At 46.9% G+C, this 16894-nt stretch overlaps 1 protein-coding gene across 1 annotated transcript in view; it reads left to right on the forward strand.

Annotated features, from left to right (window-relative positions):
• ALPK1 (alpha kinase 1) overlaps nt 1–16894 on the forward strand; it is a 54775-nt gene that overhangs the window by 9968 nt on the left and 27913 nt on the right. The window contains exons 2-3 of the mRNA XM_052813108.1: nt 5626–5858; nt 10648–10802. Of these exons, the coding sequence (XP_052669068.1) occupies nt 5738–5858; nt 10648–10802 (276 nt within the window). The 5' untranslated portion in view covers nt 5626–5737. The remainder of the gene's footprint in view (nt 1–5625; nt 5859–10647; nt 10803–16894) is intronic.

A 16894-nucleotide genomic window follows, 5' to 3' on the forward strand; every position in this document is an offset into this window, starting at 1 on the left:
TTAGTCTCCCTGGAACTGGAGGGTAGCCTGAATAAGATGAAAATTAGGATAATATATTTTCAGAGAGAAAAGGTCTGGCGATCTCTAATTTGTGTTTCAGGACCATAATGCTGTGGAAAATTTCCCAAATGATGTTGTCTGAGAAACCAATGCTTGTTACGCTTGCCGTATTTGAAGTTTGAATGCGGCAATTACATCTTCTTTTTCTTAAAGCCTCCAAAGCTAATTGCGGTCTTAAACTAGCGAGATTGACTCCCAGGCTTCCTTCTATCCACAGTAGAACTTAAAATTCCTTTCTCTTGACAGATCTTTTGGTCTTCTAGCCCAAGGGCTCTGAAATGTCACAGTATGGCCCATTTCTTATTAAAGAGATCATTTCACTGTAGCCCACCCAATTTCTCCCTCCCTCCTTCCCTCCCTCCTTCCCTCCTTCTGAACCCCAGCTCCGATTAGAGGGCAACCACAGAAATACACTTTCTCATCCCCAGAGACCTTTGTAAGTTTTTTTTTTCATCATATTTGATGCAAGAAGTTATTTTAATCCAGGCTCTAACCAGAAATGGCACAGATTTTTTTTCATCATTTCTGTTTTAAAGTGTCTAACAATTACATCAACCATTTAAAAACACTCTGTGCCCAAAGCTGGAGCGACGGAGCTTTCCTGTCACCAGAACATGCCTAAGTCCTCAATCTGATGCAAAATTGGTTTATTATGTGTTTTTGAAGTGGTAGCTACAGCATTTGTTAGTGTGTTTTTAGACAGCATTTTTGTCTGCACAGTTGTGCAGCATATCAAGCTGCAATTTTTATCACTTCAAAACTGTAGTCTCCCTAAAGTACTGGTTCTTAGGATTTAACAGTACTTTAAGAAAGCTAATTAGTAAGCATCGAGAGGGTTCTAAAGGCCTCTAGAAGTTTTAGCTGGTTCTGCTGTTCGGCTTTAGTCTCAGGTCCTGCATTTGCCCCAGGTCCATAAGCTGTGTGCTTGGTTATTTTCACGTCCCAGCTGTCATTCAGTGCTACAGCTGTCACAAAACACAACTTACAAAGTGGCATCTGTGTAAAGGATGCTGCTATAGTTTAAAGCTCTTTGGTGCATTTTAAGCTGATTTTATGATGCGAGTCATTGCCCCTAGTAATGGGTCTCAAAAGGCTATCTTCCTTCTGAGTACTAATGTACAGTTTATTGTACTTTTCTGTGTGGTTCCAGCACTTCGTTGTCGCTGCTGTTGTAAGTCATTATTTATTACTCTAAGTGTCCTTGCTGTTTGTTCAGTTCTTTGGAAAAACGTACTTGAAGAAAAATTTCTCGCTTGCTGATATTCATATATCACTGTTAGAGATCTGGCAGTTTCCCAGTGAGTTAAATCTTTACAATCCTAGGAAGCCAAGTGCTGTACTTCTACACTCATTTAAGCTTCCCCGCTAAGCCCCATCAGCTCTTTGTGAGACTGGCAGTCTGTGTGGCTCACAAAGCCACGGGGCCCTCCTGCTTACAGTACAGACCCAATGTGATCTTCCAGGCTGCAGCACTGCAGCCCTCCAGCCTCTCCTCAAGCTGGGTTTAAAAGACTAATTTTGGGCTCTGGACTGCAGCATAGATAGATAAGTTGGAGCATATCTGTAAGATCCCTTGGATGCTCTTAATGCCGTGTTATTTTTTGTAAAGGCAAGTATCCCAGCACTTGTTTGCTTTAGTGCACCTTCATAGAAAATTGTGTTTATGAACATATATTTACCAGGGCTGCAAGGTGGCGGTTGAATGCAGGCTTTCACCAACATGCTTCTGCATGCTCTTGAAGCAGTCTTCTCCGCCCAGTCGGACTAATGTTCACAGCGGACCTGAGATACGTGTTTATGTGCTCGGCGATTACTGGAGAGGACTCCCTAGAAAACAAGATTTTTGAGAAATCAATTACACAAAGGAATGGAGTCAGGGCCAGATGGCAGGGATGCTTCATCCCAACCTGGGAGGTACTCATGGGACAGCCGCGCACTCGTTACCACAGGGCTGGGTAATCAGATAAATCAATTAGCGGATGTCAGTGCAGTTAACAGAGCAAGCAACACTAGCATAGGTGTGTTACTGTGATCACAGCAGAGGGGGCTGCTTTTCTTTTCCCCGGTGGCTAACCAGCAACTGGATCAGCTTTTCTAGACCTGGCAGGGCAGAAAGAGGGGACTCTGCTTTTCCCGAGAGTCTGCTTTCTGGGTGTTGTCACCAGGTTCAGGTGTCTGTCCTTGCCGACCTGGAGGTGCTTAGGGAGAGGGGGGCCTTTCTGAACTAGGATGTGGACTAGGACCTTGTGCTGAGAGCAAATCCCATCGGTGTGGTGGCCTTTTTCTAGAATGACCTTTGTCAGTGGCAGATAGTTCAGCCCCGTCTCCTGGGTGGACTTTGGACCATGCTGTAGCTGTGTCTCCAGCCCTGCCTCTGGCCCCGTCTCCTTTTGCTCTTGGCGGGAGCCCCTAAATGGGCCCTGTGCCCAATCCATCCCTTTGCTGTGCAGGGGATGATCCCAGCACCCCGTTACCAGCACCCAGCTGTGCTCACCTGGCTCAAAACCTGTGGGACGGTGCCCTGCGTGGGGTAGCCCTGCTCCGTCTTACATGGAGCTTAAAAAGATGGAGAACCCTTTATGGATTTTCCGTCTGCTTTGTGTCTTAATGTCCTGTACCAGGATGGGGAGAGAAGCGCTAGGAGAGGCCTTCAGCTATAAATTCTCTATTTGTGGTTTTCTTTTAACTTTGCCGTGCTTAGGAGTTGTGTTCTTGGACTATGTTGATACCTGCATGTGCACCTGTTTTCGGAAAACACTCTAAATCCTCTCCCAGGAAGGCATTTATAATACAAAAGCAACTGGAGAAAAGGAACGTAGAAATATGAACTTGGGCAGAGCTATGAAAGGGAAGGGAAAACAGCAGAAATCCCATCTCAGTATTTTGTTGGAGGGATGGGAACTGAACCTGAGTGCGAACTTTAACCTGTTCTCATTATCAGAACTCTGACCTGTATTGTATGTTTTATTTGATTTATTTTCCTGGTGGGTTAATTTTTTAACAGCTTTCTGAGCACAGAGTTGGTTGGCTGAGAGTCACAACCACAGCAATGAAACCTGTGCTGTTCCTCAGAGCACTTTTTCACCATATGGGCTTTCTATTCATTCATACGGTAGACATCTCGCAGACCCTGACAAGCTCGACTTCACAGCACCCAAGGTTTCTAGATGTGCATTGAGAGGCCCAGCAAACAGGCCTGATCTCAGATGGCATCTCTGTTCCTCTCTCGTGTATGTGACAAGGAGAAACGAGGCACAGTGTATGTGACTTGACATCACCAGGACATCAACAGCAGACCTAAGAACTGAAGCTAGCACCTCTGTATCTCAGTCTGACACTGTACTCTTGAGACTCCCTACATAGGGAGTTGGACTCAATGATCCTTAGGGGTCCCTTCCAGCTCGAGATGTTCTGTGATTCTCATTCTTACTGGAGGATGGTTTGTACCCTCCGGAATGTGAAGACTACAGTCTGCTTTTGCAGCTGGTTGAATATTGTGCCAGGACCTTCTCATGCCATGATCCCGAGTGCAGCTGGAGCAGGAGGAAGCCCTGCCGAGGTGCTCCGTGGTGTGGGTTGCACAGAAAGAGTTGACACCAGAAAAACACCACTGTGATCACAAAGCCAAGCCTCAGATGCTGGGAAATGTTGAGCGTTTGACAGTGTTAGTCTTGCCTAATTTTTTATCCGTGGCTCTGCATCTAGCTGATCTTTTGCTTGTCCACCGTGTTCTCCAGTTGATCCTATGTGCCTGTGCTCCTGCCCTCAGTCTCCCTTTTACAGCTACTTTTTAAATTTCTTCTTTCTCTGACATTTGTCTGCAGTCAGTCACAGCCTCACTGACTAGCTCCTGCCTCCGGGCTCTTTGCTGATGAATCCCATCTTTTGCCCTGCTCCACCTGGCCTTCCATGGCAGGCTTTCTGATCCTCTCTGCTTTCGCATGAGTGCATCTCTTTTGCCCTCTGCTTTTCAATCTGGCAGCTTGCTCTTACTTGGTGCCTTTGAGAACACAGGCTATCTGCCACCAGCTCCGGGATTCAGCGATCCCAGAGCTGCAACAGAAAGGAAAAAAACTGTCTGGAAATTTAGCTGCTAAAATGTAAGCCGTTTCTAGTCAGCAGAGCAAACTGTGCCTCTCTGTGTTCCTTTGCACTCCCCTTCCTCCTTCATAGCCTTACTATTTCCCCAATTTTAGAAATGTTTTCACAGAGGCTGTTTCTGACTACATTATTTCAAACTGTGGGAGTAGTTTTCTAAGTGAAAGCATCACCAAATTGGTGGGGAAAAAACACGCAAAGTATTTCTTTTGTGTTTCATTTTTGAAAGCCACTTGACTGTTTTGGCAGATGCTGAGCCAGATACCTGGGATGGAAATTGTGGGGGGGTTTCTGCATCGCTGTTGGCAGTGGCCTAAGCACCTGAAGGTCTTGCAGTGGAAAAGTTACAGCAGGCCAGCCTGGCCTTGGATAGAAGCAGTCTAAGCAGACGCTCTCAGACCTCTGCTACTAGGGACTTTGCCCAAAATTATTGCAGTAACTGGAAGGGGTTTGGCATTGGTACCCTGCAGATCACGTGTGAGTTGCTCTACTGTGTATCCAGAGCCTGTGCCTGGCTGCTACCAGCTGACGTCCTCAGCCCTGAGCCGTGGGTGCTCGTGGGTGCCCGTGGCCCCTGCCCCGACGGACGCTCAGCAGCACCCAGGCAATGCTGGTGCCAGGAGTGCTTCCCGAGGGTGGGGGCAATGGGGTGGGCAGCCTGGGGAGCCAGAGGGATGGCATCGGTGCGGGAGGTGGGAAGGAGGGGGTTATCAGGTTTGGAAAGGCTCCTGAGAGCTGGTCGGATTGTGGAGACCCGGCTGTGACAAAAACGAGCCTTGTGTATGTTTTTTTTCAACTGGGTCGAAAGCCCCAGTCCTTTCTGTCTGTCACAGAGCTGGTGGAGCTGTGATCAACTCCAGCGCTCATCTTGAAGGCCTGTGGCTTTGTGCTAGGTGAGCTCCTGCTGCGTGCTGCAGCATCAGCAAAAAGACTTTTCATTCTGGTGGGCTTCTTCAAAGACCATTTTTGCTCCGCTGCCTCAACCGAACTGTGGTAGGACGCCGTGTTATGTGGGAGGAACGGGGCTAGTGTGAGAGGAGGTGAGCGAGCAATGTGGTCCCAGGCCCCAGGGTAGAAGAGACGTCCCCCGGGGTCTGGTAAACGCACACAACATTCTCCGTGAGTTCAGACCGCGCACGGCTCTGCCATTCAATCCCAGCTAACAGCGTGCGACAGCCTGAGCCTCCCAGGTGCAAAGGGCTTCGGCACAGCCTGGCTAGTCACTTCCCTGCTTGGGGTTTCACAGCTCCATTGAAGAGCCCGTCCTTTCTCCCTGGCACCTCGGAGATGTTCGCCTCGCACAGTTTGTCACTGAGACCCTGCAGTAATTTCACACACTCCTCTAATAAAGTCCTCCGAGGCTGTCATGTATTTTCATGTATTTCCCCTATTATTTCTCTCTGCTTGAGCCTTTCAGATAATTGATGATACTTTAGTTAATCATTTTCCCCGTCCTTTGTTCGCCAGGTACCTCAGCCTTGAAGGGATCCTTTTCATTTAGAATCCGTGTCTTCTCTTAAGTAATTGATCACCGTGCACCCGGGGACACCCAATTCACAGCCGAGTGGGATCAGCCTTCATGAATAATCAAAACGCCGTGGCCATGCTGCTGCAGGAGTGCAAGCAAGCTCTGGACGCGCTCCTGTCAGCAAAGGCTGACACGGGCGAGGAAGACGAGCGAGAATACCAGCGGTGCCAAGGTGAGGTCCCCAGGAGAGGCGGCAGGACCACGGCAGCAGCCGCCGGTCCTCAGCCCTGCCCTATTTTTCTTCTCTTGGCAGATGAGTGTCTAGAGATGCCTGGATTTTGAGGCCATGAATGGGATGCAGGCTACAGGCAGGCAGGGAAAGAAGTCCACTTTGTTGCAGTGAATTGCTGTCAGTTCTAATTTTAGGCTTCAGTAAACATGAGGCTGTAAGGAACAGTTTAGTTTGGGAAGACAATGCCCACAAGTTTGCTGATGCACATAAATTTCAGTTATTAAAAAAAAAAAAAGAAAAAGAAGGATGCAACTTCTGAATAAGGGCACATATTTCCTCTCCTTTCATAAGAACTGGGGGAGGGCCTTTTCTGTTTGTCAGCTTCTCCTGATATATTAAAGAGCTCATTGCCTGAATCTTTATCTTGTAAAATGTGTGTGACCTCTATTAAGTGGTGTCCAAAGAAAAAAAACTTGCAATATGCCTCTTGAAAAGAAAATCCATGCTGGCTAATGGCTGGAATAAATAACCAGGAAAGGAAGCAGTATTTAACGAGAGAGCTGTAATAGAAGGGTTCTTCATTTGTTTTAATGCTGGCATTACCTGCTGGAAACCAGCATTTATTTTGGTATTGCCGTGGTGCTTTGAGAGTGGTTTGTAAAAAATTTATTATTTCTTAATTGCAGTGGAAATCCAGTTCATGTCAATCATGAAAGGATGTAATACACTCGGTTCAGTTTTCTCTAGGTTCAGACTTTCAGAGGGCTACATAACTTGATTGCCACAGCTTTTTTTATTCATGAAATAAAAGCCATGTTTGAATTGCTGAACTTGTTTGAATTACACCTTTTTGGTACAGGGTAGGGAGGTTATGTACCCCTTTCTGCCACACAGAAAAATAACTTCAGCAACTACGGAAGAATATAGTAAAGGATGAAGGTGAAATTTCTGGGGGAAAAACAAAGGCATTAGCAAAAAACCACAAAAAGTCTGTTTATGTGCAGGTTTGCCTTTGCATGACTCATCTGCAGTACCGTCCGTTTTCCAGTTTAGTGTTAATAGTGTTTAGTTTTGCTTTGCATGAATGACTCGGCCATAACATTAATTTGATCTTTAAAATCCTTTGTTTGTCTCGGAGCGCAGAGCCGTTGAGAATATGGTTTTCCAATCATCCTGGTTCTTGCTGGGAGGTCAGCTGTCTTTTTCTGAAGCACCTAAGTCTGTTTGCGGTGAAGGGTGGCGTATAGGTTTCTGTTATGGATACTGGAAGATTTTTCTTTTCGTTTTTGTTTTCAACAAAGGGTACTTTGTTTCCTCATCAGAAATTCTTTTAAGTTTTATTATGGCTCCTTAGAATAGGCTCTTGAACTCCTAATCAGGTAGCGCTTTTTTCCCTCATCCTCCTCCCTCCTTTTCTCCTATTAAATACCACAAAGTATGAGAAATAATCACTTTAGTTCCAGATAAGGTAAATCAGTGCCCTTATAATCACTCGATTAGACATGGTCCTTCAGGTAAACTGCTTCAGGAAATGGGCGATCAGAGCCCTGAAGTGATGCTCGGGTTTTCGGAGGACCGTGTTCCCATCAGCTGAAAGAAAATTACCCAGCAGCGGGGCGGTGACAGCGACATTAATAACTGCTGGGGCTCTCTGCCCGGGGAAGGCAGGGCCTCGCAGGTTGGTGGCTCTCGGCTTCAGGGGGACCCTCCTAGTGCAGAGGCGGAGGGGGTTTCTTCGACCCCCTCTCCCCCCGGGGCTGCCTTTGTTTGCCCTGGCTTTCTCAGACCAGGCGCAAGAGGAACTGAAAGCCAAATCCATATAAATGGGGCGGGGGAGAGGGGAGAGGAGGAGCACATCCTTATCTTGCTTTAGTTGAGGGGGCAGAACGGTTGTTAGATGGGTCTGGATTGCTTTTTTATTTCTTTTTAGGCTAGAGATCATTCCAATCAACTTCTGTGCCAGTTCAACCTTCGTTAATTAATGAATTTATATTGCCTGCGGTGAGACCAGCTATCTGTTAACAAGAGTCAGCTCTTGTCCTGGGAGTTGGATTTTTGCTGAAAACTGCAGGACTGTTTACACGAGCTCCCCAACTGGTTGGTGTGGTTCTAGTGGATGTTATTGCGATACAACATGTTTTATTGTCATTGATACACTAATTGTGTTTATTTCCATGTGGTGACAACTAGACGTCACAGCAAGGCTCGAAGCAGTATCCTGCTAGGCTTACTCGAATGTCCAACCCCAAAGATGACTGAAGGCTCCTAAATGGCCAAATTCTTCTCAAAATGTTACCCTGGTTTCCTTTTCTAACCAGCTCGGCAGTAGTGACTGCTGGGGATGCCTCTTTAAAAATCAAAGTTCAATATTAAAGAATTTGGCCATATTCTTTGTTCTTTAGTGCATCAAGTAGGAGGAGGATTGAGGTTTAATTAAAGATAGCATGGAAAACAGGAATAAGAGGACAGCAGTAATACCTTATGCTTTAGAGAGAATACCAATGTCCACATTATCCCACTGATTATTTTCATAGTTGCTGACACTATTATTTTTTCCTGTTTCAGTGTGATTTTGGTAAGCATGAGTTTGTGTGGGGAAGACAGGAGAAGATAGAGAAGGAAACAGAAAGGCTGTCTGTGTAAGCATCCTATTTCTCTTTCTGTAGGTCCCTCCCCAAAATGTCAGTCCTCTGGGATCACATGGTGAAACACGTGCTTGCTGTGACTGCCTTCTCGCCCCCGCCATCTTCCTTTGGAAAAGATTTTGGGACGCTCAGTCTTCCTCCTTTTGTATGGGGGGATAAAACCTTCTGTCCGTCATTTTGCGTTCCTTGTGATAGGATGGGTATCCCTGCTCCTGCATTGATTTTTGCAGTGAGAGGTGTGAGGATGGGAGCACGACCTCCTCTCCCCTCCAGCTCTGCCGCTTGGCCACCTTGCCATGGCTTGGAGGGCTGAGCCCCTCCAGACAGCACTTCAGAGATGAAGGGAAACGTGGCTGCACATGAAGCTGGGATGTGTAATGGAAAGCGTATCCAGAGCTGCAGCAAAAAGTGAGAAAATATGGCTTGGAAAAAGTGGTATCTTTTTAAAGGTGACTTTTTGGGAAAAAGGCCCTAAATATCTGACTTCCCACTTTTTCCTAGGAAAAACGTACCGGTGAACGCACCGTAATATGAGCACGAATTAAACTTTTTATGTACTGTGTTTCCTACAGTCATCTGTAAAGGACTGATTAAAAAATATGTAGTAATACATTTATTGCATTGCCTCGTTAAAGCAATGATGGTCTCTGAGCTGGGCTTTTTCTGAGGATTAATGGCCAGAAGGGGCTAGATCTGCAGCTGATGATCACCGTTAACCCCATCTGGTCAATAATCCTTGTTAATCCACTTTTATTGGCCAGAGAGTCTGCCCGGCCAAGCGGTTAGCACAGCACAGCACACTCAGGCTGCAGCTTCACCCCAGTTTCAAGGAAAATTAAAATGTGGGCTGCAGCTGAAAGGAAGGGACAAATCCAAGCCCAGATCTCTAGCTGTGTGTGGCTACTAGCAACTGCATCTTTAGTTGGGTCAGGCTGGAGATCCAACCGAAGCCGATGGTTACATGGGAGGCGAAGAGCCAGCCCGGGGAGGGAGCAGGGCATGGGCATGGGCCAAACTGCGCTGTTGCCTTGCGAGCTCTGGCACGTTGCTGGAGGATCGGGCCAGGTGTGGGAGTTGGGAGTGCTTTGCCTTCATCCAAGAAAAAAATCTCTTTTGACTCCTTTGTGCTTGGCCTTTCCAGTTGGGAGGGAAGCTGTGCTTTGGGTAGGATTTGGAAACCCTCGCATGAAAGGCATGAGGACTGGGGTTTCCGTGTGGCTCCGTGTTGGCTGTGCCTGGATGGGAGCATGCCTGGACCAAGGGTACTTTCTCCTCTTCTTTTTAGCTGCTGTTGCAAACTGCAAGAGAAATGCAGAAGCTCAGGCCACCTCCTCAGCTAGTGTAAATTACTTGGCTAGGGCAGCTTCAAAGAAGATGCATCAGCTTCAAACGGGGAATCTCATGGCAAGGCTTCAGCTGGTATCTGCCACACGTCTGTGGGCACTGCCATGTTAACAGTGGTTCCCAGGCACGTGGGTTAAACCATTTTGTCTTGCTATAGCAGTGAGCTCTCTTGTGCTGAGGGAGAGTGTGTCCTGTAGTCTATAGCTACTGCTTTGAGAGCAGGTTGAGTAACTTAGGCCAACAACTTTTTTTTACCGAATTATCAGTCAAATAATTATTCTCAAGAGCGTATGCTTGTTATTCATTATATCCCTTTAGATCTTTGTCTAATTGCTTTATATGGTCTGGGTTTATCTCCCAGTTGGGATGTGGCTTTTCAAGCTGGCTCTGCCCCTGTCACCAGCAAGCCCTGAGCAAGGGGGACAGGTCTTCTGTGCTGTTGGCTCCGTTTGCTCTGCCAGAAGTCCTCTCCTCATATGGGTAAACAGGTTTCCTCCTGTCTGTCTTGGGGCAGCTCTTCACGCCCAGCCAGCCACCAGCCAGCGAGACTTCCTGCTAAAAGCCTTTTTAATGGCTGATAGCTCCCATTTACCTGGAGGGCAGAGCAGCCAAGGGTAACAGATGACAGGCGAGCTCACCTTCCCTCCGAATGAGGCTGGTGGCAAGAGCTAAGAGCTGGTAGCAACTGGGAGAAGGTCTGAAAGGGAGAGGAGGTATGCTTTTTGCAGGGTAGGTGCTCTGTCGTAAGTGTTGTGGCTGAACCTGCTGCAATATCTTTACCTGCTCTTTGACCTTTTCAGCTTTGCTTCCCAAGGACTTGAGAACCCTTCTGGAGGAGGCAAAGGAAATGAAGTGGCCCTTTGTACCGGAGAAGTGGCAATACAAACAAGACCTTGGCCCAGAAGACAAAACAAACCTGCAAGATATGATCAGCGCGAGGCTCCCGGATTTGCTGGTATGAAGTTCAACACACCTGTGGCGTAAAATGTCCCACTGAGGTGCTTGAGAGTATGCAGAGCCCTGGTGGGTTCAGAGGCTTGTTTTTTTGCACAGTGGCAGCAGCAGGTGAGGAACTGCTTGGCAGGCAGAGGCGAGCAAGTCTGTGTTGCGATGGGGCTGCTCACAAAGGCCAAAGGGCCAAAATAGAGATGTGACTTGTATTTGTTTCAGTCTTCAGACAAGAGAGGGACCCTGAAGCTACGCATAGTTTCCGATTTTTTTCGTTAAAGTTGCTATGAAGCAACATGTGTGAATCATGGTTTCCTCCTCCTCGTGAGACAGCTCATCTCCATGTCACCACTGCGTATTCCAAGAGAATGAAGGTCCTGCTCTCTGCTGCCACTGCAACCAAGCCAAGGTTGTGAGATCAGTGGGAGCTCTGCCTCGGGGTTAGGCTTCTGGTCTGTTGGCTGTGTAGCTCGCGGCAGATGGCTGCGCAACACCACGCAAGGTTGTTGGTTTGAGGTCTTACTGGTACCTGCAGTTTTATGTGCTCTCCCAGTGCAGGGAGGATAAAATGGATTCAAGTGATAAAGTTTTGAGCGTGTCCAGGCATTTGGCTGCTGCTGTGCAAGTAAAAAAGTGCCTAGATAGTAACGACAAAGACATTGCAGAGCGGAGGGCGCTCGCTCTGCCTTGTCTAGAAGTGATCCCAGAGGTATATAGGGATTGTGCGTGCATTGAGCACCTTGCAGAACAGCAGCCTCGTTCACTGAAACATGCAGCGATGGCTTTGACTGCATTTATGCTGTTTCTGCTCACTTTCATGCTCAGCCCACAGGGCAGTTCTCTTTCTGTTTCCAGTAAAGTAATGTTTACCTCTTCCCTGAAGAACTGGCATTATAATAAAACCAAAATGCTGAATGTTTACATAAAGTTTTTAAAAAAAATATGAACTTGAAAAAAAAGCTGTGCCTTGTTTAGTTCAGCACTGCTCAGAGGCAATGAGGATTACTCACTTTAGTAGGCTTGCACAATTCATGACCTGCTTTTCTTTTTTCAAGGGAATTACTTGACAGGATCCCTTTGAGGACCAGAGCTGACCAAAACCTAGGCAGGAAAGGCAAGAGTTTAATGTGACTTCTCTTGTGAGTAAAGGATACTTGGCTGTGTAGAGTTGCAGGATCCAAATGGTGCTTGGGGATCCCATCCTGTAAGGTGGTGATTTTGAGCGTAAAGATTAGAAAGCGGCAAGAAATGTGGATTGCTTTTTGCTTTTCCGATTTTGTCGGAGGCATGTTAGACATGACTTGAAGCAAATAGAGGATTCCCTTTTCAATGGTAAACGTAGTATCCAGGCTAATGACTATCCCTTTGGCAGGACAGACATAAAGTACAGATGAGGTTTGTGAGGTTTTTGCGTTTTTTTGCTTACTGTGGTTAATGTCTGAAGCAAGCACAGTCCCTTTCCTTGTGGGAAGGGGCAGTCTGGCCTGAAAATCTGGGGGGTTCTGGACAGGGAGGTCTGGCCCTGCTGAAATCCCAGCTGCAAAACTGCTGTTAACTCCAAGGTGGCCAGGAGGTTTCACCTGCTTCAGAGAGAGCCCTGCCCAAGTAAGGCCAGCAAGTTTTGTTTGAGGATGACGATTACTTTGAATAGCACTGAGCAATGAGAAGCTCAGAAAAACCAACTGCAGAGCTGGGAAGTGTCAGCCCCAGCATCCCCTCGCCAGCATCCCCCATTGCAGGGATCCTAAATTTGCTTGCGGGGGGGGGTGGGCAGGGAGCGGCTGCTGCTTGGGTATTTTTTTTCTTTTTCTCTTTGGTGTGTGTGGCCTTAGACAGAAATTTATGGCAGAGGTTGACCTCCTTTACAATCCCCGCGCAGCTCTCTAACTTTGGAGCGTTTGTCTGCTCTCTCCCAGGATAAACACCTGCAGTAAACTCCCTGAGAGACCTGGCTAGATGGGAGATTAATGTGGCTGTAATAGTGGAGCAGTGTTTGCAGCATTATGCCTTCTCCCCAGGTAGATGGATCTTTTCTGAGATGATACCAATTATTTATTGCTGAAACATCTGTTGATAACTGCAGCTGCCCTTGTTAAACAAAGCATATCATGGGGTCATAGACTATAGGGACCTAAAATCCTACCGCATGCTAGTTTTGGACTATTCACCAACACCCCCTGAAGTCCATTGGTTACCGTTGTCTTCAATGTTTCATCCTGCGGTTGAAAATACTTTGTAAACGTTGTGCTGCCTTTCCCCATGTGCTTTGAAGTATTATTTCATCTTCATCGGTAATTTATATTCCAGTGCCATTGTACCATGGGAAAAAGGGAAAACCTTTTTTGTTTTCCATTTAATTGTAGATAGACTGACATTTTGACCTGTATTATTAGTATTAGTCAGGAAAAGGGATTTTTTTTCCCCTTCATCCATTCCTTCCCCCCCCTCCTCCCTTTTTTTTTTAAATAAAATTTCAAGGCAGAGCAAAGGCTGCTTCAGTTCTTTGAATAAAAAGCTGGGGGGGGAAATGAAGCTGAAGAGAAGTGATTACAGTGTGATGAGGAAAGATAAAAGTCTGAGCAACTTTTTTCTTCTTTGGTTGTTTTTTTTTTTTTTTTTTTTTTTTGGCATGAGGGACAGAAGGATAATTTAATTCCCTGGAGGAAAAAAAGATAAGTCTTTGTCAATTTATTGTTCAGAAAAACCTTTAAAATTTTTCATCACTATTTATTTTAATTTGCCATGCTTAGAATAAGCTCATAAACCGTAATTCATTACATTTAAAAAGTGCTTTGAGATCCCTGAATGAAAGGCACTTCATTACCATAACACACTGGTGGTGTTACGAGGAGGCAGAGCTGGCTACCAGGGCTCACCATGAGGATGTTTTACTCTGTGAGTAGGCTAAAAAGCTCCATGAGACCAGCACAGTGAGTAAGCCGATTAGGCTTTGGCTTCAAGGGTTTGCCTTAGTGTTGCACTTTAAAAAGTGGGATACCCGTTGCTGGCGGCTGCATGCTAGTTTGACGTATCAAGAAGGCAAAGCCACCTGCACCTGCAGCCTTTTAAAGTGCTCTTCTTTGCCTTTGCTGCGGGATGCTCATTACTTCAGCACGCTGGCTGAAGCAGTAGGAAGACATGGCAAAACCAGCTTGGGGGGGACAGGGGGTAGCGGCAAGCCAGGCTTTCCTCGGCACTCTCTCGCTGCAGCCTTGGTTCAATGGGAGACATGCTGCTTCTGGACCAGGGCTCAGGGCAGATTTTGGCAATGTACGCAAACTTTTTTTTCCCCTCTCTCTTCAGTATGTGAAATTACTGAATTTCCCTAGGGAATTTAAGGCAACAGATTTACTGTAATCCTTGAGGCAAACCAGGTTTTACAAAATCTTTGCATCTTATCGAAGGTAGGGTTTTTTTTGGTTTGGCTTTTTTTTTTTTTCTTTTCCCTGCCAGGGATTTGCCAACTAATACAAAGGCCACCCCAGTTCAACAAGCTCAACATACTGTTTTCCACATTTTCCTAGCAGGTTTTAAGAGGGCCTCCCTAACAGCGGCCATCGGCTAGCAACCCAAACCCATCCTGCAGCCCCCATCCCAGCCTGAACACCCCTTCGGTGGGAATCTGCACTAAGGCTTGAAGGGCGATAACCAACATCTGCATCGAAAGCAAAAACTTTTGTTTTTAACAAATGAAAGCCAAATCAAAATTGCAACAGCATCCTTGCTGACAAGTATAAATAAGGAGGGATTACTTTTTCTCTCTGAATACCACATGCGCTGTGGGGTTCATACTGGGGCTGCAGATCCAGAAGGGAGGCTGCCAGGGGTTAGTTACCCTTCCTGCAGATCTTCGCTATCCCAAGGGATGGAAATAGCCTTACTCTCGGTGACCAGCCAATAGAGGGCAACATGCCCATGTACACGTGTTTGATCCCACAAACCCTGTTGTGGGTTTCATTGAAGGACACCTCTGTACACACAAGTAGTTCTCTTGTGAGATGATTCATGCCACATTAATATTTTTATTATTTTTTTGCAAGATCGGAGCCCGTTTTCAAATCCATTCTGATGATGTGGGGCTTTACTTCATTTTTATCGTATGTATCAATAGTTTCTGCATCCAGGCTCAGGCATTCAGCCATGGACCAGGATCTGCTGGGATAGGTACAGTGCAAATACAAAAGGAAAAGCCCCCAAGAGTAGGGCTCCTGCAGGTCCCTCTGCACCCGCTGCAGGGAGCTGTGCAGGCTGACCCCATGCTCCCTGCCGTGGATGGGGGAGCGTGGATCCTGGCCCTGCTGGCGCAGAATTTCACGGGAGTTAATGGGAATATTGAAAACAGTAGAAAATAAGGCCCCATAGCCCTTGCCTGGGCCTTGGCTAATTACGTGGTGATGGATTGCCATTAGGGAGACCATTCTGAGGGACATGCCCTAACTACCCTTAGGTGTGTGTGTGGCACTTAGGAGCTGGAAGCCTTTGAAAAAGAGCTAAACAGGGGGCTGAGGATTTAGTTTTCTCCTCCTTCTAACTGTTGGTGTGGTAACAGGAGAATTAAAGCCCTAAATCGTAGCCCTAGGATCTTGGTTGTTCAGGCTGACCTTTTGCTACCTGCCTCATAAGAGCTCTTCTTGGGTGATCCCAGTGAAACGGAGAGTGACGTAAGGGAGAGCTGTGGCTGTGGGCTGAATTCAGCCCGAGAGGGAATCCATGGCACCCCAGCCTCCCTTACGCTGCGCAATCCTTGATGCTTTGTAAATGAGAAGTATCAGAGATCAGGCGCAGGGAGGAGAGCTTCAGCTGCCCAGGGTGACTGCCCTGATGCTGCCAGCATGCAACGCTGCGAAGCACTCCGTCTTCTGCTGCCTGTGTGGGAAAACAACAGCAGAATTTATGTTGGAGCACCAAATAAAAAAATGGGAAGCCTGATCCTGGGTACCTGTAGGGCAGTCAGTTCACTTTGCTCATGGCTAGGATTTCCTCTTCTCAGATGCAGCTTTATGGAGTATTTCCTCCCTGGAAAAGACTTTAAATGTTGTATTACTGAGATTGCTATGTTGTGTTTTCCTTCCGAATTAAAGTACTTCTCAAATGGATTGATGTTTTGAGGACACAGATTTAGGAAAGAGACTCTTGGATTTTGAGCTGATTGTAATGGTCTCGATGCTGCCCTCTCAGGGGGGTTCTGTCTCTGGCACTCAGCTATTTTTAAGTATTAAAATATCCCCTTCAACATAGTATTTTAATGTACCACAGGGTATTGCCACAACAGTTTATAAATAGTCTAGAGCTTGAGCCCAGCAGGACAAATCTGGGCCACAAAATGATTGTTGCACCTATCCTTGTTAATAAGTACGAACAGGTACTCCTGCAGATGACTGCGGTCCCCCAAACCCCTGCTGCCTTGTTGGATACACGAGGCTTCCAGGAACTCCCCCTCAAGGAGCTTCCTTGGCACTTTAAAGGGTTCTGCTTCTGTCCTCACCCCGAAATGCTGCTGTTCAGCAGCCTGAGCCGCCTGCTGCTTTCCTCCCTCCTGAGACCGCTCAGGTTCATCACACAGATGGTTCTCCCACTTGCCCCCACGGGTAGGTGCACTCCCTTCGTTACGGCTACCCAGCGCTGAGAGCTACGCAGGCCAACAGCAGCTTGATCAGGGATATGGTGCCTTCTCTGCTTTGTGTTTGATGGGCTGTGGGAGGTCCTCTCCATCCTGCAAGGGACGGAGCTGGTCCTGCCAGCGGGACTCTCCAGGCGCTGCTCTGCCGGAGCTTTGCTTCCTGCAAACAACAATGGCTCTCAACTAGAGAGTGGAAGCCGAGAGCAGCACGTGGAACATCGCAACAGCAGTAAAATGAAATCAGTGGCAAGTTAAATTGCAAAAAAAGGGGGGCTTTTGAGAAAAGCGTGAGTTATTCTCGCTCTAGCACTTTCTCAGTTGGTGAAGCAAGATGTGGTTGGTTGTAAAAAACTGACCCGTTCTGTGGTGTTTTGAGCTGCTAATAATGGACCTAACGCTGCTCCCATTGAATAAACACCCACCTCTCCATTGCCTTCAGGACAAATAACTTGAGCTAATTAACAGCTTCAGAAGCTCAA

Source organism: Harpia harpyja, chromosome 2 (assembly GCF_026419915.1).
Source record: "Harpia harpyja isolate bHarHar1 chromosome 2, bHarHar1 primary haplotype, whole genome shotgun sequence".
In the NCBI taxonomy this organism is placed as follows: Eukaryota; Metazoa; Chordata; class Aves; order Accipitriformes; family Accipitridae; genus Harpia; species Harpia harpyja.